The sequence below is a fragment of the Prosopis cineraria genome, unplaced genomic scaffold (assembly GCF_029017545.1).
Source record: "Prosopis cineraria cultivar Desert tree isolate PC_DT_omini unplaced genomic scaffold, ASM2901754v1 PC6, whole genome shotgun sequence".
In the NCBI taxonomy this organism is placed as follows: Eukaryota; Viridiplantae; Streptophyta; class Magnoliopsida; order Fabales; family Fabaceae; genus Prosopis; species Prosopis cineraria.
Genome location: NW_026555337.1, coordinates 7212351 through 7239207, shown reverse-complemented (window position 1 = coordinate 7239207; position 26857 = coordinate 7212351). Strand labels below are relative to the sequence as shown.

Sequence of the window (26857 nt, the reverse complement as noted above, 5' to 3'; positions counted from 1 at the left end):
GAAAAAATATTTAATCTGTATAACATTTGACCTCTAACAATATATAATATTCAGATCAGTGTAAAACTTTAATTGGCTAAACCAGCTGGCAATGCAGTTGGCCCTCACCTGATGACTAAATTCTAAGGTTGTCAAACTCGTGAGTTTAAGTGAATTTGTGACATGGATGTAGATTCGAATCATAAACTCATAAAAGTTTACATCTATTAATAAATAATAATTAAAAATATATAATTAAATAATTAAAATATAAAATATGATCATGATTTAATTTAAATATATTTTAAATATTAATAATTGAAATTAAAATGGGGAAACTAATTTTTGTTCTTTCCTTTTTATTAATATTAATTTTTGTTGTTTGAGTTTTAATTTTTTCTTTGAACATTGTCTCATTGCTTATATGAAGCGAGTTCTACACATTATATGCTTAATTTGCTCAACTCAATTAAAAATTAATAAATTTAACAAGTTTAATTGATTACGTTTGGTTTTAATTTACGAATAAGTTGACATGATGTAAAAATGATAAACTCAAAGAGTTAATTCGTGAGTTTAGCAAAGTTTCATCTAATTCAAGTTTATAAGCAAATTAATGTGATTTTTTAAATTATAAATGTAAAAATGACAAACTTAAAGAGTCAACTTGATAATTTAACAATCATATTAAATTCTAATTAATCGGCATCTTCTTACAAGTAGCACTTCAATCTATTAATACAGTTCATCAGAGAAATGTCACAAGCGAGAAAAAAATGTTTTGAAGAATAACATATTTAATACAAGTAAATTCTATTTGTTTTAGCCAACATTAATAATTTAACTCATTGATTATGATAAAATAGTTAGAAATGATTCATATATACGATTAAAAGGAATATTTTTTTTTATTGATTTTGAAAGTTAAAAGAGCATCTATATATTAAAAAAAATAGCTATCATACCAACAAAATAAGTTGAATTGACCAGCGGTAATGGTTAGTTGGTTACAAAGCCTTTGAAAATGGTGGCAAGATTTCCTGCTTCAACGTTGCGTTGTGGTCGCTTCTCTGTTCCTTTGACAACTTGTGTGCCTCGTCTCCGCTTCTCATGCACGCAATGGACTAATGGGCTTGCTCCCTCGTTATCAGGCTTCATAGTCCAGTATCTGGGTAATGCTATCACAAGTCCCGACTTATCCGAGCTAATGTTTACTAGTATTGTTATTGTTAATGGTAACTTTACGAGTATTTTAAGAATACTTTTAATATTTTTATTTAACAAAATGGTATATTTCAAAACTCGAATTTAAGATTTTAAGATAAGATAATTTTAATTCTCTAGCGAGTTGAATCCAGTGCAGATGGTAGAGCTTGTTTATTTTATGGTTAAATAATTACACACACATGATTCCCAACGACGGAAAGATTTCGAGGACATTTGATCAATTTGGAATGATACCAATAACACTAGCATAACCTACAATGAGCGAAGATTTTATGAACAAATTGAAAAAGGATCCAAATTTTGCGGGCATTGATATCGAACACCTCCTAGTTATTAAATTAGACCTTATTCTATGTGACGTGCCATGGGGTCCTACTCCTAACTCCTCAATTTATTACTTAACTTTTTATAATAATTTTATTTTATATTTTTGGCGAGTACAGGGAGATGAGCCGCCAACACCTGCCAACAGCAGAGATTTATTGCTCCAAGCCAAAATACTGAGTGGCAGATTATTTCCATCTAGGTTACTACATACACAAGTTTGCACGTAATATGTGGCTATGAACTTATGAGTATTCGTTCAATGTTTAGCATGTCTAGTGAGAAGGAATTAAAAAAAAAAAAAAAGCAAGAACGAATGCATGATAAGCTGGTAAAACATGCATGGTAATGTTAACTTAATTTGTCAGGGATTACAAAGGATTTCAGAATCACGGGATGTATGAATGGCGAAGAAAAGAAGGAAAGAGAAAATGAATCTAATATACTTTGGCGTGTATAGTGTCTTAATTATGATAATATCAACTTTGCATCGAATGCATTTCTCAATTAATCCGTCATTTTTACAGTTTTACAGATCCTTCCGTTCCATGAATCTAAACAAGAGCAAGGTTGATATTAACTAATCAGGAAGATGAACGAGAGTGACAGCTAATGTGGGACTTAACACAAGACGTGTAGGAGAGAGAGAGGGGGGGTGTTAGCGCGGTTAGGTTAGCTTAATTCACCAACGTGATTTCCGAAGGAAACACAAATTAATTTTCCACCAAACCCCGAAACTCGAAAAGAAAAATAAAAAAAATTGAGACTTTGAGAGAAAGAGTGAATAGGAGAGACGTAAAAGGAGAGTCCTTTCGTATTTTGCTTTGATTGGTTTCTTCGTTATCCCGTCTTCCTCGATTCCTTTCCCCTTCCCCTACCACGTTCTCACTGTTTCTCTTTTCCCAGATCTCTTCTGGGTTTCCTGCGATTCCTCGGCTGTTTTCAGTTTCTGAGCCCTAAACGTTGATTCTCCAATTATTTGTTATAATTCATTTCTTATTTTTTTGTACGGACATATCAATTCAAATTCCAAATTCAAAACTAAACTGTTTCATTTTCTGCCCCTGTAAATTGTTGGATTGATTTTTTGTAATTAGTAGGAAGTCATTTATTAAAGTGGATTCAACCTGTAAATCGATTGTAGTTTGAATTTGGTCTTTCCGGTGTTAAAACAAGGAAACAAATTCAGATCATTTTCCTTCAATTTGTTTCCGCATAACCAGTTTTCAGCTTCGTCTTGGCTTCTTGTTTTTATCAAAAGAGCGAAAAATTGGAGCTGCAACACGGCGAGGATTTGAAACGAATTTGTTTTGCTTGGAGTTGTGAGCTTCGGCGGTTAATTGATATTTGTATGTTTTCGCCGAGGTGAAGGAGATGGAGACAGTTGTGACGTGAGAGATTGTGAATTGGTGCCGTTATTTTCTTCACGGTGGCTCAAAAGAGAAATAGCCTGGTTTATGATTGAAGGTGTATTTGCAGAATCGGTGATTATTCTGCTGTGCTTAGCTCCTATTTTTCATTTCGTTGGTTCTGGGAATGAAGAAGGATGACCAGAAACTACATCAGGGAGGTCCAATGCCTCGCCCAGGGCGAACTAATGGATTAATTCCGAGCTCATTCCGTGCTCTCTCAAGCTACCTGAGGGTTGTTTCCTCTGGTGCTTCCACCGTTGCACGGTCAGCAGCATCCGTTGCGTCCTCGATTCTCGACAGGGATAGTGACGCTGACCATGATCAGGTATGAGTTTTGCTTGGGTATCCAGGGTTACTCTTGAATTTAAACCACCCAAAAAAAAAAAAAACTTCGTTGATATTTATCATGAACTTGTTGAGTAAAAGCTGAAATTTGTAAGTGGTTGGTAATATAGATGCTGGTCGTCAATGATACGAGGCATTAACTACTGGTTGTGAGGAATGATATTTATTAATTGCATATCCCGTCAACATCTTGCGTCCCTGATTAAAACATGAGAGAGTATATACTCAAAATCTAGTTTGTTTGCTGATAGTTAAGTTGTACACGTAAAGTGATTTTCAATTCGTAAATTCTTTTGGTTTTTTTGTTGAATTGGTGTTGATTTCCTATCTTGATTATGATTTATGCAATAGAATGTAGTTTATCATGCTTAATTTCTTTTTATGGGTGAAGAAGATGAGTAGGTCATCATTTTACCCAAGTAGGCAAATGTGGACACTAGCTTAACAAAGTTGTAACTGCCAGTTTATGAAGCTCTGAACATTGTATATCACGTTCATTTTGCAATCCTTCATGGAACAGAACGTTTCTAAAAAGTTAATCTTGAGATGTGGGCTACAGTGTTGGATGTGGTCCCATTTAGTTTGCCGTCTTGAACTACCATGTCTATTGATGAATATACATAAAATAATTTGGTTGCTTTTTAAGGAATACTGAATTTTGTCGCCTACAAGGCAGGGGAATGCTGCATGGTCTGATATAATAGGTTAAATCTTGGTCAAGAAGTTTTGGTTGCCTTTTTGTCTGTTGGGCCGTTGACAGGGTTTACCTTTGCAGAATGGTCAGCTAACGAGTATGTCTGACATGGCTTTGTCCCTATTTATTTAAATTCACATTGTTTTTCTAAACTGACTTTATCTTTGTTCTTGGTCAGTCAGATATGTCTTACTGGCATATGCTTTATTTATCCCTTAGTGACAGAAATTTCACTGGTTGAGTGGCTGATTTAGTTTATGTAATATTTTATCTTTTCTATTCTTGATAACTATGGGGGATAAGGGTTTTTGTATAGGTGCTTTTGACACATCTGATATAGGAAATGTCAAAAAGTATTATTAAATTAACTGTCATGTTGTCATGCTAACTATGATAGTAGGCACTCGTATTTTGATGGTGAAGCTGTTTCTTGGAAATTCTAGTTCCTTTCCATTTTCAAGTCCATCTTCTCATTTCCACTCTTAGCTGCTATAGATTTTAGTTATAGAGCTATTTTTGGGTGTGATTTCCACCTGTCTTTTCAAGATTCCAATCTTTAAACTCAATTTTTTGTTGAGTTTCTGAGAACTCTTGCTGCAGCTCTTCATAATGAGTTATTGATATTTTATTTGGCATTTGCATATTCGAAGTTAGCCATAGGAATGAGATGACTCATATCAGTTATTTTTAAAATTGTGAAGGTTATCTGGGCTGGGTTTGACAAGTTAGAGGTGGAGGGAGATGTCATTCGGAAAGTTCTTCTTCTAGGCTATCGAACTGGGTTCCAGGTTTGGGACATTGAAGATTCCAAGAATGTGCAAGACCTAGTTTCCAGACATGATGGTCCTGTTTCTTTTATGCAAATGCTATCGAAACCAATTGCATCAAAGAGATCAGAAGATAAGTTTGCAGACAGATGGCCGCTGTTGGTTGTTTGTACTGATGGAATTTTTGCTGGAGGCAGTAACATTCAAGATGGTTTTGTCTCCTCTTGCAATGGAAGCACTTTAAACTGCCATGACCAAGTGAATGGCATTTATCTGCCAACTACTGTTCAGTTTTATTCTTTGAGATCCCAATCATATGTACATGTACTAAAGTTTAGGTCAGCTATTTATTCTGTTAGGTGTAGTTCTCGAGTTGTTGCTGTTGCTCAATCCACTCAGGTATAATTTTCAATATTCATCGCAAGCACCTTTAATATCTAATTGCAAGAACCTTTTTGGATTGTTTAGTGAAGTTTCTATCTTGCAGGTACATTGTTTCAATGCCACTACATTAGAAAGGGAATATACTCTACTTACAAATCCTATTGTCATGAGCTTTCCTGTTACTGGAGGTATAGGTTATGGACCACTGTCAGTGGGTCCAAGATGGCTGGCTTATAGTGGAAGCCCTGTTGTAGTCTCAAATTCTGGGCGTGTCAATCCCCAACATCTGACACCTTCTGCAAGTTTTCCTGGTTTTTCTTCGAATGGGAGCTTGGTTGCACACTATGCCAAAGAGTCAAGCAAGCAACTTGCTGCAGGCATAGTCACACTTGGAGATATAGGGTACAAGAAGCTTTCTAGATACTGCTCTGAGCTGCGACCTGATAGTAATGGTTCTTCACCATCTGCAAACTCTAGCTGGAAGGGCAATGGAACCAGTAATGGCCATTTGGGGGATTTGGATAATATTGGAATGGTTGGTTCTGTTTGTTCCTGATTTTAGTTTATTTATAACTGGATAGGCAACTGCCGTGCTTGATTCTCTTTCAGGCTCTGATATGTCAATGCTACCATATCTTAGGTTTTGGTTGGTGGTTTGATGTGAAAATTAGTTGTGACAAAATTTTTCTAGTACCAGCCCTCATCCTTGGTTCAAATCTAGACTCATCTTTACTGACACTCATCTTTCTGGATATGGGATGCTGTTGCAAATTTGAAATTTCTTGTGAGTTTATGTTGAATATCTTGAAAATTAAGTGGTGAAGAGGGGAAAAATAGAAGCATAGTTTGCAACTTAAAAGTTATGTGATTACCCTTATTCACCTTCTTGAATCATTGACTCACTGACTCACTGAACATAGGAATTGCATGAAACATCTATTGACACCTGATGAGAATTATAATAAAGGAGGATCCCCCCCTCGATGATTCTCATCCAGGAACTTTGTTACTCTATTTTGTATTGAAGCAGCTGGAATTTTTGCATTAAAGTCCATTTGGCACAAAACGAGAAGGAGAATGTGAATGAAAAATTTCTCTCATAGACATGAGATGTTCTCTTTCCGAATAATTTTCTTTGGCATCTACCAAATTCAACTAAAAATACTTTCCCTTGCACTTTTTTCTTTTCCTCAAAATATTTTTTCAAAATACTGAACACGGCCTAAATTCAAGGCTTTCTTCCTGAGATATCTTGTGTTTTCTGTCAGGTCATTGTCAGAGACATTGTCAGTAAAAGTGTTGTTGCTCAATTCCGAGCCCACAAAAGTCCTATTTCAGCCTTATGCTTTGATCCTAGCGGCACTATTTTAGTGACTGCTTCAGTTCAGGGGCATAATATTAATGTTTTTAAGATAATGCCTGGACACTCTGACAGTTTGGCATCTGATGTTGGCGGTCCTTCTTATGTTCATCTTTATAGGCTACAGCGTGGCTTTACAAATGCAGTGAGCGAACACTTTCCTGTTATCTCTTTTCCTTTTGTATGTGTGCCTGCGCGCACAAAAGCAACAGGGATATTTCTCATCTATACATGTTGAATTTTTCAGGTAATTCAAGATATCAGTTTCAGTGATGATAGTAACTGGATTATGATTAGTTCCTCAAGAGGCACTAGCCATTTGTTTGCCATAAATCCTCTAGGAGGATCTGTAAATATTCAGTCCTATGATGCAAGTTTTACATCAAAAAATGGTGGATTGGGCGTTATGACTGACCCAGCGGTTCAGTGGCCTCCTAATTTGAGTTCACAAATTCCTAAAGAACAGAGTATGTGCGCAACTGGGCCGCCAATCACACTTTCTGTTGTATGCAGGATTAGAAATGGAAATAATGGCTGGAGAAGCACTGTAAGTGGTGCAGCTGCTGCTGCAACAGGCAGAACAAGCTTGCAGTCTGGAGTTATTGCTTCGTCTTTTTGTAACTGCAAAGGGAGTGCCTTGTATGTTGGCGCGAACCGTTTTAAGACAAAATATCACCTGTTGGTTTTTTCATCAACTGGTTCTATGATACAATATGCTCTCGGGACATCAATGGGTCAAAATTCAGTAGTTTCTGGATTAACCCATGCATATGAATCTGCATTAGAGGTTGACACAAGATTGGTTGTTGAGGCTATTCAGAAGTGGAATATATGCCAGAGACACAATCGAAGAGAACGAGAGGATAATATGGACATATATGGTGAAAATGGAACTTCAGATAGCAACAAAATATATCCTGTAGAGATGAAGGATGAGAATACCAGTAGGTTAAAACTCGAGAATGTAATCATGAAAGTAAATTCCCAGCCTGACGAAGAGCATCATTTGTACTTTTCAGAAGCAGAACTTCAGACTCACCAAGCTCAAACTCCAGTGTGGGCAAAGCAAGAGGTTTTATTTATATTTACTATAAATAATATATGTAATGCTTATCATGCATTCTTTTTCTTGACGGTTAAATGAATAATTCTGTTGCCAACCAGATATATTTTCATCCAATGGTGAAAGAGGAGGGCATATTGAATGAGGAATCTACTTCAGAAGGGGAAATTGATGTTGAAAGAATTCCTACGCATGTAATTGAAGCTAGGGCCAAGGACTTAGTTCCAATTTTCGACTATCTTCAGCCACGAAGTTCCCAACAAACAAGGTTTGGTGATGCGATAGATAATTGGTTAATATCTTCAGATATTATTTTGTCATAGTACTTATGACTATGATTTCTTGTTTGATGTGCTTCTAAAACTCTGCAGAGTGGTAGCAGTAGCTTATTATGTATATTATTTTTTATAGGACTCCTTCTGTAAATGGTGAAGTAAATGAAGCACAGCTACATCAGACTTCTGTGATTCATGGTAAAGACACAATTTCAGAGGGAAGCAACAAAGACTCTACTGACTGGATGACAAATTATGGCGGCCTTGCACGCGAGATAGACAGCAACATTGTAGGGGATTGGAATGATCATCTGGGATCACTAGAAACTAACGGCTTTGTAAATAAGAATGACAGCGACACCCTTGAAGCCAATAATTGCGATGAGGTTGTAAATAATAGAGAGCACTTAAACATGGAGGCTCAACTCATGCTTGTAAATAATGACAAAGAAGGCTTCAAGAAAATGGAGAATCACTTTGAGGACAACTTGAAGTAAAGGGAATGCTTCCTGTTCTGATTTAGATGTTTCTTACATGGTAAGTTTCTTGAGATGATTGAACTGTTTTCTGGAGTCAATCAATCAAGTGGAAGTGCCGAGTTGATAGGATACTAAAAGAATGTTGGATTGGTTGTACTTCCTTCTTTGTACTGAACTATACATGTTTACTACGTTAATAATGAGCTCGTTCATTTCCTAAACTCTTTTCCATTCAGGCATGGGAATATTATTTGGACTTCAATCGGGAAGCTTAATTACAGTGTTATTATAGTTGTTGGAAGGGCGGAGAAACTTGAGGAGTGAAGGCCTGAGTATAAAGCCAAGTTATGGATGCTATATGTTAGATTTCTTCTGTCAAACTTGTACACAACACAGATTGTATAATAGGAAAACCAGTTGTGATGTGTACATAATAGAATTACTTTTAATGTGTTCTGGCCTCTCTCTCTCTCATTTTTTATTAGTGCTTCTATGCGTTTGATTTTAGATTTATGGCAGTCAGTCTTCAGAATTTGGCCTCTTTTAATGTTAGATTTGGTATTTTTGGCACGATTCTTAAATAAATAGGATGGAAATAAATATGGGAAAGTAAATGTTTGTTGAGAAATTTTTCGGTAAATCAGGTCCATCATGTTATTTTTGATCTGGCCAATCAAAATATAATAATTCACCTTATTTTAATCCTAGCTAACAATTTATGGACCTATTTTATTTTAATCCTTGTCACTTCCTTTTCATCCATAGCCATTTTCCTTTTTCTAGCACAAAATATTCCTTTTTCTCCTGAAACCCAGTAGCTGCCGATGAAGAAGAAAGCCCAGTCACTGGGTCTGGACTCCCGGATGGAAAAGAGGTATGAGGAGCTAAAATGTCAAAAAAATTGAAGTGCAGAGATTTAGAATACTTAAAAAAAATATAGAGACTTATAGTAAAATTTAAACAAAGTATAAGATTTTAAAGTTATATTTTTTTAAAAATAAATTATGAAACTGCCAACAAGTATTAAAGTAAGGTAAATTGTTATATTCTGATTGGTTAGGTTGTAAATGAAGTGTAGACTAGGCTTATCTAAGAATTTCTTATTATATGTTTGAAAGAAATGCATATTGATATGATAAGAAAAATATTTATAAATACAATTGAAATGGCTGAAAATTATCATTTAAAATGAATATGCTTTATTCTTTGGGATGTATTTTGAGAACCCCCCCCAAAAAAAAATTCATGATTTGTTAGAATATAATGTGTAATGGCGATAATATTTTCGCTGATGCTGTTATATATTTATATTATTATCATTATACCCAAGGTCAAAAAAGATATGTTATTATACCAAGTTATACTCACTCTTGACGTTAAAAATTTAAAATTATATGACTTTTAGGTTATTCTAAAAATGTACACTTTTTTCACCCATAAAACTTACAAATGTTTTCAGAAACAAAATATTTTAGAAATGCTTGTATGATTAGAATAAATTTATGGTTGACCATAGTGCCAAGTGTTCTAATTTTTTTTTTTTTTGATGTTGTTCATACTGAAAAATTATGAATTTGACAGATTCTATGAATTCTATATAGTGAGTGCAAGACTTTTTGAAATGGTCTTACAGTTAGACCTGATGATATAGTTGTACGGACAGAATAATTTTATGTGGACCCCCCCCGGGAGTTTTAAAAGAAACAACACAGGAAAAAATGGGCGAAGAAAACAATATCATACAGAAATAGAGCCACTGTTCTGTTCAGTTGCCACAAGCTCTTGATTTGAAATTACTAAATAATTGTCCTTTTGTTTAACTCTATTTTTGAGAAAAAAGAAAATAAATATTACACATGGTTTAAGTAATTGACTCGTTCAGAAAAGTGCTACAACTAAAGTTGTTGAGGAACAAGAAAATGTATAGTACACTTGCAAATAAAGCATTTGAAATCATTTTCCTCTTTTTTTTTTTTAAAAAAATAAAACTAATTCTCTTCTCTTTATCCATTCCTATTAGACCAAGTATGAATTCATGGCTTGTTACTTTAAAAATAATTTAATTACAAATGTGAAGGCTTGTTAAAAATTTTATATTACATATTGATTGGAAAAACACACTACAACTTTAATTTGTAAACTAAATATTCTCAATATTATATCACTGTTCACATAAATATTCGCTGGCAGATCAACATTGAAGTTGAGATGATGGTCAAGAAAACATTTAACATTATATCCAACAAGAAACTCACGTCATAATGTCATAATAAATCAACATTGAAAACCATTTTTCAATTGCTTTAATTTATGGATCATCTAACTCTAATACCTGTGTTATATCAATAATAGCTTAGTATTATCTTTGTTTGATCCCAAAATAAATATCTCATCTTTGATTATGAAATAAAATATTACTACCTATTACCAAGCACTGATAATTCATGGTTTTCTCACTTTATCAACATCTTTTCTTCCAAAATTAAAGAAGCAATTTCACTTTCACTCATTGCATAATATTCAATCATATTCACACATATATTGCGGACAATTAAATGGTAGAACAAATATAGTTTAGTAATTATGAAATACTTGATGTATATAACTCTTATAATATTATAAATTGCAAATTATAATAACTAAATGAGTTGTTAAGTTCTAAAATTGATCACTAATTTGGCTAATGTCTTATCATCAATCCTCAAGAACTATTTTTGTCACTCAAACTTATTTTGGGTTGTGTTTTATTGAATTGTTTATAGCTTCACGAAATTAAAAAAATAAACAGATAAATATATTCTGCTCAAGGCATATTCATTAATTTTGTCTTTATAGAGAAAGCTTGTCACATCATGTCCTCAATCTTGTTTGTTTCTAATTTCTGTAAAATTGTCCTCTCTTTAATTAATTCAATTTTTCATTCAAAAGATATGTAATTTTTCATATAAAAATAAAAGACAAGTCAAATGATGATAAAGATATACAGACGGTGGAAACTTCATTATTGTTGAAACTAAGGAATTTTATTATTATTATGAAGAGCACAAGATAAGAATATTCCAGATTTGTAAGCTAGCTGCATCACAAGTTATTAAGAGATTTGATCATTGAACTTTGTTTTTGAGCCGATCACAATTTCATCCAAGGCTTCACCATCGTCATCTTGGAGCCCAGAAAATACATGAACAAGCCAATAAGTTCTGGAATTTTCAGAGATTCAGAGAAGCCATCGAGTAATAGTTCAACCTGTAAGGTAAGTGGAATTCCAAAGTTTAATTTCTCTTCTTTTATCTTTAGGTTTTATGTTAATTAGTAATTAGACATACATTAATGCACAGTGTGAAATATAAGATGCATTATGAACAACATAATTATGGATTTTATCGATACATCCTTTAATTTTAATTTATTCATTATTTTTATTTGGGTCCTCAAGTTCATAATTCTTTATTATTAGATTAAGTTTAACAAGTTGGCTTTAGAACACAGTAAGGTAGCTAATGAACGAGTCAAAAATGGACGGTTCTCTTTGGTGAAAGAAATTATAAAATCTCATGACAAACAAGAAGAAGCATGTGGTCTTTCCATTTATGAGTTTGTAGTACATTCACAATCACATGACAATAAAAGAATTGATAAGATGAAGGAAAAATTACATACAGGTCTCACATAAAAAAATTAATTACTGTAAGGTCTGTTAACAATTGATATGTTGATTAAATCATCTTATGTTAGTTGTTAACAGATCTCATAATAATTAATTTTTTTATGTAGTATTTTAACATAATTTTTTTTAAGGTAAGATGAAAGTACTTGAACCTAAGGTAATGAAAATATAATAAGATATTGAATAAGTCAAAACATCATCATGATCCGACCTATTATTAATAAATTAATATATTTTGAATAATATATTCTTAAAATAATGAAGAACCAATTATCCATAATCATTAAAACAATGACTAAATTCAAATAAAAGCAATATATAGTAAAAAAAAAAAAGGAAGATCCATATTTTATAATTTTAGAATATATCACATATCTTTCCCTATATGTTTATCATTCTTTATTTCCCTACGCTTATTAAGTACAAACATACATGAAGTATAGCTTAAACATATTAATTATATTTTTTAAAAATAAAAAATTTTGACCAGTTCACCACTAGTTCTCTTCTTCCTTGATTTTCTCATTATGCCAAAACTAGTCATGTGACCAATTCTTGATTCAATTAATCGAGCCGGCCAGCCTCATACGGTTCTCGTGACAATGCTAAAATCTAAATGAAAAATTATGAATACTTCAAAGGGCGCATTTGTTATTGACAAGATATATCCCAACATAATATCGATATGGTCAAAAGCCACTTTTTCTCATGTCCCAAAAAAAATGCCACTTTTTACTAAAAAAAAAAAAGCCACTTGTACTAATTTCTAGTTAATTGATTAATTAAACATAAGACCTTATGATTTCATATCGCCACAAACCCACCACTTCACAGTTTAGGATGGTGTGAGGATAAATCTTCTGTTGCCGAGATAAGATTCTACTAAAGAGGGGAAAAAGACAACGGAAAAGGTAAAATGAGAGTGAGACTAAGATGACAAATTTTATCATGTTGATTTATTCAAAATATATACCAACACTAAATCAAGTCATGAATGATATAGTTTATTTTTCAGACTAACAAAATTAAACCCCCAAGATCTTTGTCATGTTGATAACAAATTTACAATTGATAATAACGTTATACTGTAATACGTAAGGCTATCAGAAAAGAAAGTGTATAATACGTAAGTGACTTCTCATCTGGTTGATTTTTAACTGTTCAATTTACTGATAATTACACAAGATATTTATTGTTATCCTGACATTCCAAGAGTCACCACTAGCACCATATTAAAAAACGGAGTAAAAAAATCTTAGTTTCAAATCCATATTTTTACTCTGGCAAAAATAAAAACCTACATATTTTCAAAGGAAAAAAAGTAGTAAATTAATGTACAATACTACACACCAACTAAAAATTCTAGCTATTATTACAGACAAAATTCTTAAGCTCGCGGAAGTGTTTGTTCTTTGATTTTCTATATTCTTAAAAGAACAGACATAGATGTTAAAGTATTGTAATTGTTTCCTGAGTTTTCACTCCATCGACTACAACCTCGACCCCACCAAATATATATATACATACATATACATACATATATATATATATAGAGAGAGAGAGAGCTAGTCATTTTCCATGTAGAAGTCCTGCTTCTGTCATAGTCCAAACTTAACATATCCTAGCAAAAACTAAACTTGATTTGCAGGCAAAGGCAACAAGCATTCACCAAACCAAAAAAAAAAAAAAAAAAGTCCAACAGAAGGGGGGAAAAACATGCTTAATTTTTAATTACAATGTTGTTCTTATTATCATCCTTCTTCTTCTTTTTTTTTCCTTTCTTCATTTGCATTTTTTTCCCCTCGCTCCTTGAAAACCAAGCTTGAATCAAACAAAACAAAGAAGAAGCCATCTATCTGCCATCCTCTCAGTCCTATGTCTCTTTCTCTTTAACAACCACAACTTCACCTTAAAAATTATATATTAAAGTCCTCAAAATCCCCTCTTCATCTCTCCCAAATGTTAAGCAACGTTAGGTAACACATTGCTATACCCTTAAAACCCTTTTACACCATAACACAACCTCACATTCTCTTCTTCCTCCTCCTCCTCTCTGTTCATGATCATCAGGTGCTGAATTCCCTACCAGCCAATGAAGAAGTAACTTCTGTTACTGCTATGTACCACTAAGGAGGAACGTAAGAATCCAAAGAATAAGGTTGTGAGTTTTTGTGCCTTGTTTAGCCAAAATGCAGCTTCACATATCACCAAGTTTGAGGCATGTGACTGTGCTTCCTGGAAAAGGGTTCAAAGATTTCATTAAAGTGAAGATAGCATCAAGGAGAGTGTCCTACAGGATGCTCTTCTATTCACTCTTGCTCTTCACTTTCCTTCTTCGCTTTGTGTTTGTGTTGACTGCTGTGAACACCATTGATGGCGATTTCAAGTGCTCTACCATAGGTACATTTCTCTGTTATCTGCTTCTCTCATCTCTTTCTTTTTCTCTGTATATCAATAGCTTTGGGATCTGTATGTTATGCATAGCGATGTTTGGTTGCCAAGTAATTCGCTCCTGAACATGGAATTTCGAAGAACTTGGAATTCATTAATATAAAATATAAAATCTGGTGACTTGTCTCATCCTCCATATAACTTCTCCTTTTTTTTTTAAACCCTTTCAGTCTTCGTTTACACCTGTGGGTTTCGTGTAATTTTTTTTTTATTTTTCAAATATTAGAGAGATGGGTATGAGTTTTTAGGAAATTTTAAAGCATTCAGCCAATAAATGAAAAAATAATCAAACATGCACTTTCGTAAGCTCTTTTCTCCCCCTCTTTTTGGGACTTCGGCTAAATTTCCGACAGAAAAATAGTGTAATAATACATGATATGGCAATCAATATGGAAAATGCAAACGTACAATGGAGTCTAGGTTATTGCAATCCTTTTTGGTTCAATGTTATAAATTGAGTAATTCCTTGTCGGCTTGATTTAAAACGTCATGGGATTTTTTTTATCATTTTAAAGATCCCGAAAACAGATTATTAAGATTTGTCAAAAGATACTGTTGGGGAAAATTTCGGCTAAGAGGTTGCCACCTCTTTCTTTTAAACATAACAAGTTAAATTACGTGATTATATTACTCATTCATTTTCACATTTCGAAGAAGCTGTTGTTCCTTATTGAAACAAATAAATAAACAATAAAGAACATATTTCAATACAAAAAGTCATCAGTTAGTTCTGCGCGAAGGACACGTGAAATTGTAATATATGCATGTAAATGACAATTTGATCTACCTTGAGTTTTGTAGGATGCCTGGGGAAAAAACTAGGACCAAGGATTCTGGGAAGAAAGCTTGAATCAAATGTAATTTCTTCAACTCCTTAAACTATTTATTGCCATACTGGATCTTAAGTTTCAGTGACAAACTAAAGCTGACATTGAATTTGATAGGTCCCAGAAGTGATATACAGAATATTAGATGAACCTGTTGACCAGGATGAAGTAGAAGGAAGATCTGATATTCCACAGACTTTGGAAGACTTCATGACTAAAATGAAGGAAGGTGGATATGATGCCAAAACATTTGCTGCCAAACTTAGAGAAATGGTACTTAATTTCTCCCCCTTTTAACTACTCCAGGAACAATCAAAGGCATTAGCTATCACAGCAAAATTTACAATTGATCGTCAAGTAACAGTCTATCAAAAGCAGATCAAATCTGTTTAGCTTAACTTTCATTACAGGGGATCACAGCAATTCAGTTCAATTATATGTTTCAGATATTGGCGTAAATTTTCAGGATTTATAATTTTACATTAATTTATTATAACATGAATCAATTAGTCTAAATCAAGAAGCAAAAGAGAGGTGGGGGAAGATTAACTGAGTCGAACTGAACCATATTATTTTTTGATGGTTTGGTTCAATTCATTTGATTTTAAACTGTAAAGTGCAATTTAAAAAAAAAAAAAACACTTGGTTTGGTAAAATAAAAAAATGGGCTTGTTAAACCATCCCTACTCAAGTTTGCTGAAAATTTCATAGGTCATTCTAATGGAGAAAAGGACCAGGACAGCCAAAATTCAAGAATACCTATATCGCCATGTAGCATCAAGCAGCATTCCCAAGCAACTTCACTGCCTTGACCTCAGGCTGGCCAGCGAGCACACCAACAATGCACAAGCTCGCCTTCAGCTTCCTCCTGCAGAACTAGTCCCTGCCTTGGTTGACAACTCTTACTTCCACTTTGTTCTTGCGTCAGACAATGTTGTGGCTGCTTCCGTGGTTGCCACCTCACTAGTCCGAAACTCTAGGCGACGTGGCAAGGTGGTTCTGCACATAATTACAGATAGAAAGACTTACTATCCCATGCAGGCTTGGTTCTCACTGCATCCCCTGTCACCTGCTATAATTGAGGTCAAGGCATTGCACCATTTTGATTGGTTTACAAAGGGGAAGGTGCCTGTTCTTGAGGCAATGGAGAAAGATCAACAAGTGAGGTCACAGTTCAGAGGGGGATCATCAGCAATAGTGGCGAATAGCATTGAGAAACCACAAGTTGTTGCAGCAAAACTGCAAGCTCTAAGTCCCAAGTATAACTCAATGATGAACCACATAAGGATACATCTTCCAGAGGTAAAAAGTGCAGCATCCATGGAAAGCAGATATGTTTTCTTTTTCATTTTAGACCAAAATTATAGATACACCAATTCGAAGTCCATTAAGATGTCACTATCTAGAGCTGTTGACATATGTTGAGTCCTATGGGTCGTTGGCCCATTTTTTGGAAAAAGCTTTTTAAGCCCATCCTATTTGGCCCTAGATTGAACCAGATCAGAATCAAATAAGGCCATTAAGACCAAACAATTTTGTCAGAAAAATAACGAAGTCATTAGCTTTGATAGTGTTGTTTGGGATAAGGATAACTATGGTTTACTTTTTGTTGAATTGAACAACTAGTATTGCAAACTACACTTTTGGGCTTGTTCTTAAATCCAGCAAGGAGTCTTTAAAGCTTTTTTTTTTTTTTTGGGATGAAAAGTGATTCATAGATACCAAAAAGTTACAAATCAGAGTACATTAAAGTGGCCACTTTTCTGTCCTTCCTCCTCTTCTCTAATAAAAAGTGGAGGATGGTTAAAGAAATGACTATCCAAGGATAACGTATGAGCAAACTTAACCAAAGAATCAGTTTGTCTAACATAGTCCCCATTGACAAAATTAACATTCACAATCCACCCTCTACTCAATAGTGACTTGGCCTCCTGTATGATGTCTTCAAAAGGGTGGTTCTTTAAAGCATTGTCATAGTCTGCATGTTAAAAGGACTCGCCTAGTCAGTCCTAGGAACCTCAGGCCAAACCAACCCTAACTGGCCAAGTAGCCCTTCTTTTTGTGCCCGTGATACTGGTAATCATGGTATGTTTTTTTTGTAACAGTTGTTCCCAAGTCTCAACAAGATAGTGTTCCTAGATGATGACATTGTCGTACAAACTGATCTTTCGCCACTGTGGGACGTTGAAATGAATGGGAAAGTAAATGGAGCAGTAGAAACATGTACGGGAGAAGATAAGTTTGTGATGTCAAAGAGGTTGAAAAGCTATTTGAACTTTTCTCATCCCTTGATAGCTGAAAACTTCGACCCTGATGAATGTGCTTGGGCTTATGGCATGAACATTTTTGATCTTGAAGCTTGGAGGAAGACCAATATAAGCCATGCATACTATTATTGGGTTGAGCAGGTATGTCTAGCTTCCATCCTACCATAACAGAGAAATAAATTGTTAAAAGCATTTTTTTTAAATCGCTCTTGATATGCTCTAATTTCAAGTTACTAAAGCTTGAGTTTCCATAGAGAAAGATAATACAAAAATGTAGTGATATTTTTGGTTTTTTGAGCAGAATATAAAATCAGACCTGAGTCTATGGCAGCTAGGGACATTACCTCCTGGATTGATAGCTTTCCGTGGCCACGTCCATGTAATTGATCCTTTCTGGCACATGCTGGGGTTGGGATATCAAGAAAATACAAGTTTTTCTGATGCCGAGAGTGCCGGTGTCATCCATTTTAATGGCAGGGCAAAGCCATGGCTAGACATAGCTTTTCCACAGCTAAGGCCCTTGTGGGCTAAGTATGTCAACTTTTCAGATAGGTTCATCAAGAGCTGTAATATTAGGGCATCATAACTTGGATCTTAAGAATATCAAATCCATCTGATGAGTTGATGAAATGGGACTTGTACATGAGATAACGAAGGAAAAGGAAAGTGAGAGAGTTCTTCCAAGCATCAGGCCTTCGACAAAGAGACAACCACGATACATCATTATTCTCCCTGCATTTTTTATTTTTATTTTTTAAACTTTTATATCTTTTGAATTCTCTTCAGTAGAAGTTCTCAGATTCTTTTTCTCTTGAAAGCGTATTGTAAGTATGAGCATTCTTAGATCAAATGTCTATGTATAAAATGAGACACAGTTTTTTTTTACCCCAGAAAGTAATATAAAAGCTACAGACAAAGCAATAAACTTAAGCAAGGTGAAGAAACAGTGGTGATGAGCCATTCCAATCTGATTTCACTTCTGAAAAAGAAAAAACGTATCTCCTAAATTCTAGCAACATCCACCATTGCAACTACCTATCTATTCATAAACCATAAGAAGTAAAATCTGAGAACTGAGTTGAATTTGATAACATTACAAGCTTAATTCATACAATGATCATAGTGGTGTACCTAAACTCTTCCAGATATTCACATGTTTTACTTTCAGAACTGAATTGAACCCCAATTCTTCAGTTACTCTCACTTTTTCCCGGTTACATTGGACACCAGATCCTTGAGAAACTTCGCAGATTTTGTCACAGGTGAATTTATTGCCATCAGATTGTACAAAACATTCTCAACTTCACCAATGGTTGGCCGGGCCTTAAACCTTGAAACTACCTTCAGTTCCCCTTCTTCTTCTACATGAACAACCCATCTCTCTCCACTCACAACTCCATCTCTCACACACTTGAAAATCACTCCTTTTCGTTTGCTCAATACCCCCCTTACCTCCAACCCCATAAAAGAATAAAGCACTTCAAATGAACCCACAAACCCACTCAGATCACCAAAATTGCTCTCCTCCTCAAAAGCCCATTTGGGGTTAAACAGAACTACTGGCTTTGGATAAAACACATCAGTGACTGTTTTCATGACGGCCAGTTGGGAACTCTCAGGAACCAAAAAGATAGCTACATCAGCAGAATTCAAAACTCTGGAATCAACATTAGCAATTGAAGGAATATCCACGTGTTCAATTTGGCTAGTTGTAGATGAACGGGAAAGAAAGGCTTTAGTGGCAGCTTCTTTTAAGGCGGGATGGGGCCATAAAATCAGAATCTTAACGGAAGAACCTTTTCTTCTAATAGGTATTTTATCAAACACATGAAGGGCAAGTTGGGCTACCGATTCCAGAGAGTCATCCACAATGGGAATTTCAACCCTAAACTTGGGTTGCTTCAGTTTCTTGAGTTTACCTATTAGTTTAGGGTTGTTGAGGGGCTTCTCTAAGGCCGTTAAAAGGGAAGTTTTGGCTTGGTTTATGGCCTCGTCCTTTGAGGTGGGTGGGTTTGGAGAAGAAGAGAGTGAAGATTGGATGATCGATGTGGTTGGTGTAGCCTTGAGGAAGGGGACAAGGCAGTGTTGGCGGAGACATTGATTGATTGGAGAGGAATGGATAAGTGAGCACTGAGTGAGGGAGTTTGAAGGAAGAGGGATTGGTTTAGGAATCTGAAGAGATAGAAATGAGTTCGGTGAAGAAAGGATGCCATTCAAGATGAAGCAACGAGTCTGAGGTGTCACATGAAGGTGTCAATGCCAGAGACGCATCCAGATAAGGAAATCCAGACCCTCGATAACTGTGAGAGACGCAAAAAACCGAATATTGATGAGGTTCTTCTTTTAGGCCGGGAAAAGAAAAGATATAAGAAGGGAGTGGGGGAAACAACAGTTCATAAATTTTCAAAGAGGGATTGATGGTAAAGTCTTTATAGAGGAATTAAATTTAGAAATTAATAACAGTTGAAGATCTTGACAGTTGACCAAATTTAAAAAAATACATAGCAAATATTAATTTAGATAATTATGAACAAAACATAAGCTTGAAGCACCCGAATAAACACATCCATTTCCCTTAGTTGCTTATATTTCATGTTAATTCCACATGTTTAAGTTGACAATTTTTCTATTGTTATATCATATCTGTCATTAATATACAAGGAAGTTAATAAACTTTGCGTTTATTAAAAAATATTAGTTATAATCTTGAAATTATAACAAAATTTACCCTTTTTGTAATTAATGATTATAATAAATTATTGTTTAGGAATTCAAATGATAATAAATAAATAATAGATAAAATTGAAAAAAATATTAATTACTTTAATTTCATTTTATATTTAGAATAAAAAATATTTCAAACTTTAACTTACTTTAAGGAGCAAAGTAAGATTTCTTTGACAACCCAACAAGCCTGCACTTGCCAGTTGCCATTTTTCAATTAGTGAGCCCTGTAAACTCATGATATTTGCAATAACGAGCAATGCCGGCGAATATTTTAATCATGCGAGATTCTTTTCAAAATGAATATTACTTCATAATAATTTACAATTATAATTGTACTGCAAGGGGCAAAAGACACTATATTACATTAAAATATAATATATAATAAAATTTATTTTAAAAAAATTGTGCTACTGGGAAGTCAAAAAATGAACCTCATTGCTCAAATTCCATCTAATACATTAATACACACACATCCAGCTGCTCAAATCACCACACTGGAATGCACGAGTTACAAGTTACAACCAACTGTTTTGCTGAATCATAAATGGCATTCCATGGCTTAAACCAATTCATCGCATAATTTAATCTTGACTGCAACGGATTTAGAGTTAAAGCAGAATATAATGATACATTCCTATTTACAAAGTGTGTTACAAAAATAAATAGTCTTAATTATAAGGTGTCAAACAAAAAAATAAAATAATCTCTCAATTTTACCCTTCAACTTCAAAAGTATTTACTCAAATAACAAGGTAACCCATCTTTTTCCTTCAATTAATAAGGACATAGTTGAAAAGTTGAGGTTTTTTTTAACAAATAAAACAACATAACTTTTTTTAGAGTATGTGAAAAATGTCTTCAACACCTTATAAATAGGACAACGGGAATACTTGATGGAAAAGCATTTCTTCAAGAATTTCCTCTACAATTTCACAAGCCTAAACCAACACAACAATCAGTTGCACCTGACCACACAGATCATCGAAAGGTCCAATGCATCACAACCAAAGAGAAGACAGCCAGATAAGCTTATTAGTAATTTACATGCAAACACCAGCATTACTTCATAAAAGTATCAGATGCCTAATACAATCAGAGCCAAGACCATCAGGTGCAGTTAGAACAATTGGTTGAAAGGTACAATAATCAAGAAGGTACGGTGGGGAGATGAACACAACTTTTGAGCCAAAAGAAACGCCCAAACATTCGTACAGTGCCAACTTAGGCAACTGGTGGACGGAGCACATGATCCTGTGAGGTATCCACAGCAGCTGGTGGCATAAATTGCCACATGGCAACTCCTGGATAGCTGATAAATGGCACCAACTTGTTGCCTGGGCCTTGGCCTTGTGCAGTAGCATATGCAGCAGGAATTGCAGGCGGGGGAGGCAAGAAACTGGGCTGTACATTGATAGTTTTCAGCTGCTGCTCCAACTTTTCTTTCTCTCCCTTGAGCCTCTGTTTCTCATCACGAAGTTCATTCTTCTCAGCCTACACATGGAAATTTAATACCGTTGGCGTTCTATAAATTTACATGATCTCTCGGTCAATATAGCAAGGTGCTACTTTTACAGCAGAAAACTTGAGGGTATGAGTAATCAAGAACATACGCCGGCCAGCAAATAATTCCATCCTCAACAATTTGTAATGAGTATGAATTGAAGCCTCACCTTTAACTCTTTTACCTTCTCTTGAAGACTCGTATTTGAATCTTTCAACTTCCGGGCTTCACCCCGTAGCTGTGTCACCATTCGTACAGCATCAATCAAAACAGCAACCTTGTCTGTTTTGGGAGGCTTTCCAGGCTCCAAAATGGAGCCTAATTCAAGAAACCTGACCATGTCAAGCAAATTAGGTACATGCCCCTGATGCACATTTACACACAAGGCCGCACGAAGAATAAAGATAGACAGAAGGAATGGTGGGGGCCAGAAAATTTACTTGTCATTCAACCTATCCCTCCGCAATTTCTCACGACACGCCTTGGAACTGGAAGCAGCATTTGAATCAGATCTACTCCTAAAACAGGAAATAAACTAGAGATATGAGATAAATTACTTCAAGCAGAAGTTATTAGCATTAGATCTAATCAATTTTTATATTTAAATATTTAGAGAAAAAATGAATTTATGCTTTAAAACAGAGAAAGGTGACATGGGAATAATGGCAAAAGTGATCCCCATCAATGCTGTTGGAAGTCTATTTAATATCCAAAGAATCACAGCAACATCTTGATCCGAGACTTCAATTTTTATTGGTATATGAAATATAAATAGAAAGAAAAGGAAGTAGATTAGAACTTGAAACAGAAACGGAGAATAAAACATATACCTCTTCTTTGAACCAGGCTCTTTGAGACCATCAGAATCCCCCAACGAGCCATCAATTTCCGTGCTAGGAATAGATGTTATCAACAGAGAAGAAGAATGGGTAAGTAACCATTTCTTGTTTACAGTTCGAGTGGAAAAGAAAAGTGGGGTTTAGAAGGTGTTGGTATTTAACTGGTTCAACCATGCTTCTAACAACTAAATAATAAATTTAAAACCAGGAGGAAGTACAGTATAAAACAGATCGTAATATATACCAAAAAATATTCTGACAAACAAACCATCCAAGACAGGTTGAACTCATACAACAACAACAACAACAACAACAAGCCTTTATCCCACTAGGTGGGGACAGGTTGAACTCATACATTTTTCAAATATATTATCTCCATGGTTCAAATTATACTGCAAGCATGCAAATACAGTACTGACGATAGCATTCTTTTTGACAAATCCTGAGCATCCTAATACAGATTCATCCTCAGAATCAAAATTTTGCAGGATGGGACAGAGAATACAATGAACAGATTGGCCAGTAACAAACCAACAATTCATAGATCTAAACAAACCCCAGTGGTCAAAGCCAACCTCAATTCATAGTTCTCTTTGGGAAGAGAGAAATTCTGCCACTTCTGCCAACACCTCTTTCTCCCTTCCCTTCTTTTCTTGCCGTACAAAAGAAAACATAAATTGCATAGGATTGTATGTTTGCATAAACATGAGTCATCAATTAGAAAAATACTTTGCAGCAAAATCAACCTCTCTTGAATAAGCACAATTCCCTATCCATCCTAAACACAAAATTGATAAGTCCAAACTAATCCTAAATTACCCCAATATAATTTATTAAAAATCCATAATCATCCCAAATAAGAATCTACTTTTAGATAATAAAATAATCAAAATAGTTATCTTCTCATTCTGCATTACTCAGGCTATTTATATTAATACCTATTAGACAATTATAAACCCAAGTTGAAAATACAAAAAACAATTAAGCTGTATGTTTTTTGGGGAACGTACCTAACTCCTTCAAGCTGCAACATAATTACAGCTTATGTAACCTGCCTTTAAAATGTAACTCTTCAACCCTCTGAATTATAGCAGAACATAAACTACTAATTTGCCCATCAAATTCGATGCCTCTTATTTGTGGCAGGACCAAGTTTTCAACCAACATGTTAAGAAGTTCTATACTGATAACTTATTGGTGCTAGACGTTTGTGACAATTTAATTGCAATATTCCCAACTATATCAGCTGCTTTTTCATCGTTATGATATGGGTTTTTATCAAATATTTAGCTTGCAAGTCTTTGCTTCCAGATTTCACTTCACAACAAAAGGGGCTTCCCCAAAATAGCATAGTGGCATGAGTCATGTTATTAGATTTGAATGTGTAGTCTATTAAATTTGGGTATTCTTCCCCCACGGATTTCAATTTGAATAATAAAGTATCTACATGTTAGATCCACTGATATTATTGAGCTTGGCTCAGTTGCCTTCCGTTTATGAGTGTTGTTAATGAAACTGAATTCACTGGAATAATGGTGCCACCAAAATCCAGGCACAATATTAGAGCCATAATTGGGCTTAGTGATGGAATTTGGAAGGGATTGCTCGGACTTCAGAGCTCAAGTAAGATGTATATGGGAAGGAGATGCTAGATCATTTACCAATAGATTTTTTTTTTTCACAACTCTGAGATAAATTCTTGCATTTTAAAATTCAAGTATCAAAATTTTGATCCAGCCGACATTACGTTCAACTTCCCCTGCTCTTTCTAATTGACAATTGTACTGATTATTGCAAGAGATAAAATACTTTAAAAGTACATTCTTCCATGAATCAAGCAACAATAGCCTGTACCAGTTCCGAACTCAGAAATCAAACATGAACAACTAGAAGTTCAGAATTTCATGGAAGCAAGGAAATCAAGAAAATATAAAGACCAAAATCTTAGTTAGCACCGGAATCAAAACCCTAAACAATCCGTCAAAAAGGAAAAAATAAAACAGTGCATTCAACAAAGGAAAAATGCAATTCTGAATGATCCAACTACCTGACATTTGAAGAACCATTCAAGGCCTGCGCCGGCCAGGTGAACCCGGAAGCATGGACAGATAAGTTCCCATCAGGAACAGATATGTCGTCAATCAGGCCATAATCGAAAAACCAATTGGAGTTTTCCGGGGAAACCATTCTAGGGTCAAGGTTCCCGGAAAATTCGGGATTTCCGGCGTCGCTTCCTTTCCTCCCAAACAAACAGCTATTTGCGCAATTAAGGTTGAGAAAAAAGAAGGCTTTATTATTTATTTATTTATTTCCTGGGAAAAGGGGTGGGAAGGAAATGGATCATCGGATGGGACGCAAGTGGTGATGAGATTCGGCGGCGCTGCTTAACGATGACCCGATCCGGATCCAGAAGTTAATGTGGGCTTCAAACCTGGGTTTCGTGATGATGGCCCTTTTTGGATATTTTTGCCCATTGTGTGTTTTGGGGTGGAAGTGTTCTCCCTCTTTGGCAATCTAAAACTTAGCATTTTTTTGGATCGAGAAAGTTTTAATATTATGATATTAAAGATAACATTGTTATCTTTTACCCAAAAAATGTTTTAAAAAACAATCTAAAAATTTATAAAAAATCTAAAACATAATAGTGATGATGTCAACCAAAAAAAACGTCTAAAAAGAGAAATCAACAAATATAAGGGAAAAATATATCTTTTAATAAATCATTACTTAATACAATAATAAATATGGTCATAAATTATAGACAGTTTACATAAAAATAAAAAATATATCTTTTAATAAATAATTACTTAATATTGTAAAAAATATCCTTTTTTGTTTACCCAAAAAAATGTACATACACAAGTCATAAAAATATGGTTTAATATGAATTTAAAAAATACACCTGATGATAAAAATTCTATTACATAATCAATTTTGTATGGGCTAAAACGTGGGCTTAAATACTTGTCAGGAAGTAGTAACTAGTAAGTTGTGAGATTTATAACTTTTGAATTGAAAAAATTATATTTACAGATCTTTACAATTTTACTCAATTTTAAATTAAGTTTATGCAGTTTATTTTATTTTAATTAAAGTTTTATGGTTTAAAAAATTAAATTTTTTAATTCTTGAAAGTTAAAATCCTTATATTTTTCTTTTAAAAAACAGAATTAAAAACTTTTGTTTTATTATTAAATGATTATATGACTTTAAAATTAATTACATAATTTTTATAATTCAAAATTTAGATAATTAGGTAATTTTCTAAAATTTTTTTAAATACGTATAATTTTCATGAAAAATGATAATAAAAATATAAATAGTAAATTAAATTATTTTTTTTATTTTGACTAAAGGTATTAAATTAAGTTTTTAGCAAACTCTAAGAGTATTTTTGTTTTGTAAAATTTAATAATTTATTATTAATTTTAACTTTTAGGGGTCTGTATATATGATAGATAAAACTAAAAAAATTTGATTAAAACAATATAAATTATAGGGACCTAATTTAAAATTGAATAAAATTGTGAAGACTTACAGATATATTTTTTTTCTTTTAGATGTATAGGTTAATTATAGACTGTTTAAATTTTTAGTTTTTTGTAACATGATCTTTTATTTGACTGTAATTTCAAGTTTTGAAAATATATACACATATTTTTTATTTTATTAAAAAATATATAAATTTTCAATTTTAGATTAAAAATACATTTTAATAAAGAATTAAATTTAAAATAACAATAACATGTAATGTGATTTTAAATTTTAATGAAGATTTACGTGTGGTTTGAAACAAAAATGCCTTTACTAAGTTGTTATTAGTTTTATTTAGATAACAAGCCGGATGTATTTTATTTTTGAAATTTTGAATGGGGCGGATAATTAAATTTGAAACTTGAAAGGTTTAAGCTTATGTTTATTAAACAAAAAGCTTACATGCTTTATAAATTATAATTGACTTTTAGTGCTCAAGATATGGTTAGATTGTACAGTCTTCTAAACTGAAGAGAAATTATTGTTTTTTATTTTTGAGCATCTTGACTGAGTTTCGCATGCCACTATACATTACATCAAGGATTACGCGTAAAAATTAATTAAAAAATAAATCTTCATTGAAGTCTAACGTTTAGAATAATTAGGAATAATTTAAAATTCAATATTTTAAATTTGATTCAATTATCAATTTCATCTATTGAGTTTTCTTAAATTATTACATTTGTTATTTAAGTTTTAAAGCACAATTTAACTATCAAATTAATGAAATTTTTT

At 33.8% G+C, this 26857-nt stretch overlaps 4 protein-coding genes across 5 annotated transcripts; 2 read left to right on the top strand and 2 right to left on the bottom strand.

Annotated features, from left to right (window-relative positions):
- The first annotated feature begins 2260 nt into the window (after positions 1 to 2260).
- LOC129313396 (autophagy-related protein 18f-like) lies at positions 2261 to 8770 on the top strand. Its single transcript, XM_054956448.1, has 8 exons — positions 2261 to 3267; positions 4683 to 5147; positions 5236 to 5667; positions 6401 to 6637; positions 6740 to 7564; positions 7657 to 7823; positions 7967 to 8367; positions 8546 to 8770. The coding sequence occupies exons 1-7, from the start codon at positions 3067 to 3069 to the stop codon at positions 8325 to 8327; spliced, it is 2688 nt and encodes an 895-aa protein (XP_054812423.1). The 5' UTR covers positions 2261 to 3066; the 3' UTR covers positions 8328 to 8367; positions 8546 to 8770.
- A 5122-nt stretch (positions 8771 to 13892) lies between these two features.
- On the top strand, positions 13893 to 18406 carry LOC129313351 (probable galacturonosyltransferase 12). The gene is made up of 6 exons (XM_054956354.1): positions 13893 to 14376; positions 15229 to 15284; positions 15372 to 15527; positions 15966 to 16556; positions 17360 to 17662; positions 17823 to 18406. The coding sequence occupies exons 1-6, from the start codon at positions 14166 to 14168 to the stop codon at positions 18105 to 18107; spliced, it is 1602 nt and encodes a 533-aa protein (XP_054812329.1). The 5' UTR covers positions 13893 to 14165; the 3' UTR covers positions 18108 to 18406.
- A 51-nt stretch (positions 18407 to 18457) lies between these two features.
- On the bottom strand, positions 18458 to 19774 carry LOC129313276 (uncharacterized; the record flags this gene model as incomplete). The annotated part of the gene is made up of 1 exon (XM_054956232.1): positions 18458 to 19774. A coding segment is annotated over one exon (1053 nt), but the record flags the coding sequence as incomplete, so codon positions are not given.
- Positions 19775 to 21226: 1452 nt separating this feature from the next.
- LOC129313644 (transcription factor ILR3-like) lies at positions 21227 to 24882 on the bottom strand. 2 transcript variants are annotated; one of them, XM_054956923.1, is made up of 5 exons: positions 24636 to 24882; positions 22580 to 22642; positions 22190 to 22267; positions 21934 to 22081; positions 21227 to 21739 (listed from the first exon to the last, which is right to left on the bottom strand). In XM_054956923.1, the coding sequence occupies exons 1-5, from the start codon at positions 24773 to 24775 to the stop codon at positions 21470 to 21472; spliced, it is 699 nt and encodes a 232-aa protein (XP_054812898.1). In that variant the 5' UTR covers positions 24776 to 24882; the 3' UTR covers positions 21227 to 21469. The 2 variants fall into 2 exon arrangements, with proteins under 2 accessions (XP_054812898.1, XP_054812897.1); XM_054956922.1 differs by having other exon boundaries at positions 21919 to 22081; positions 24636 to 24872.
- Positions 24883 to 26857: the final 1975 nt, after the last annotated feature.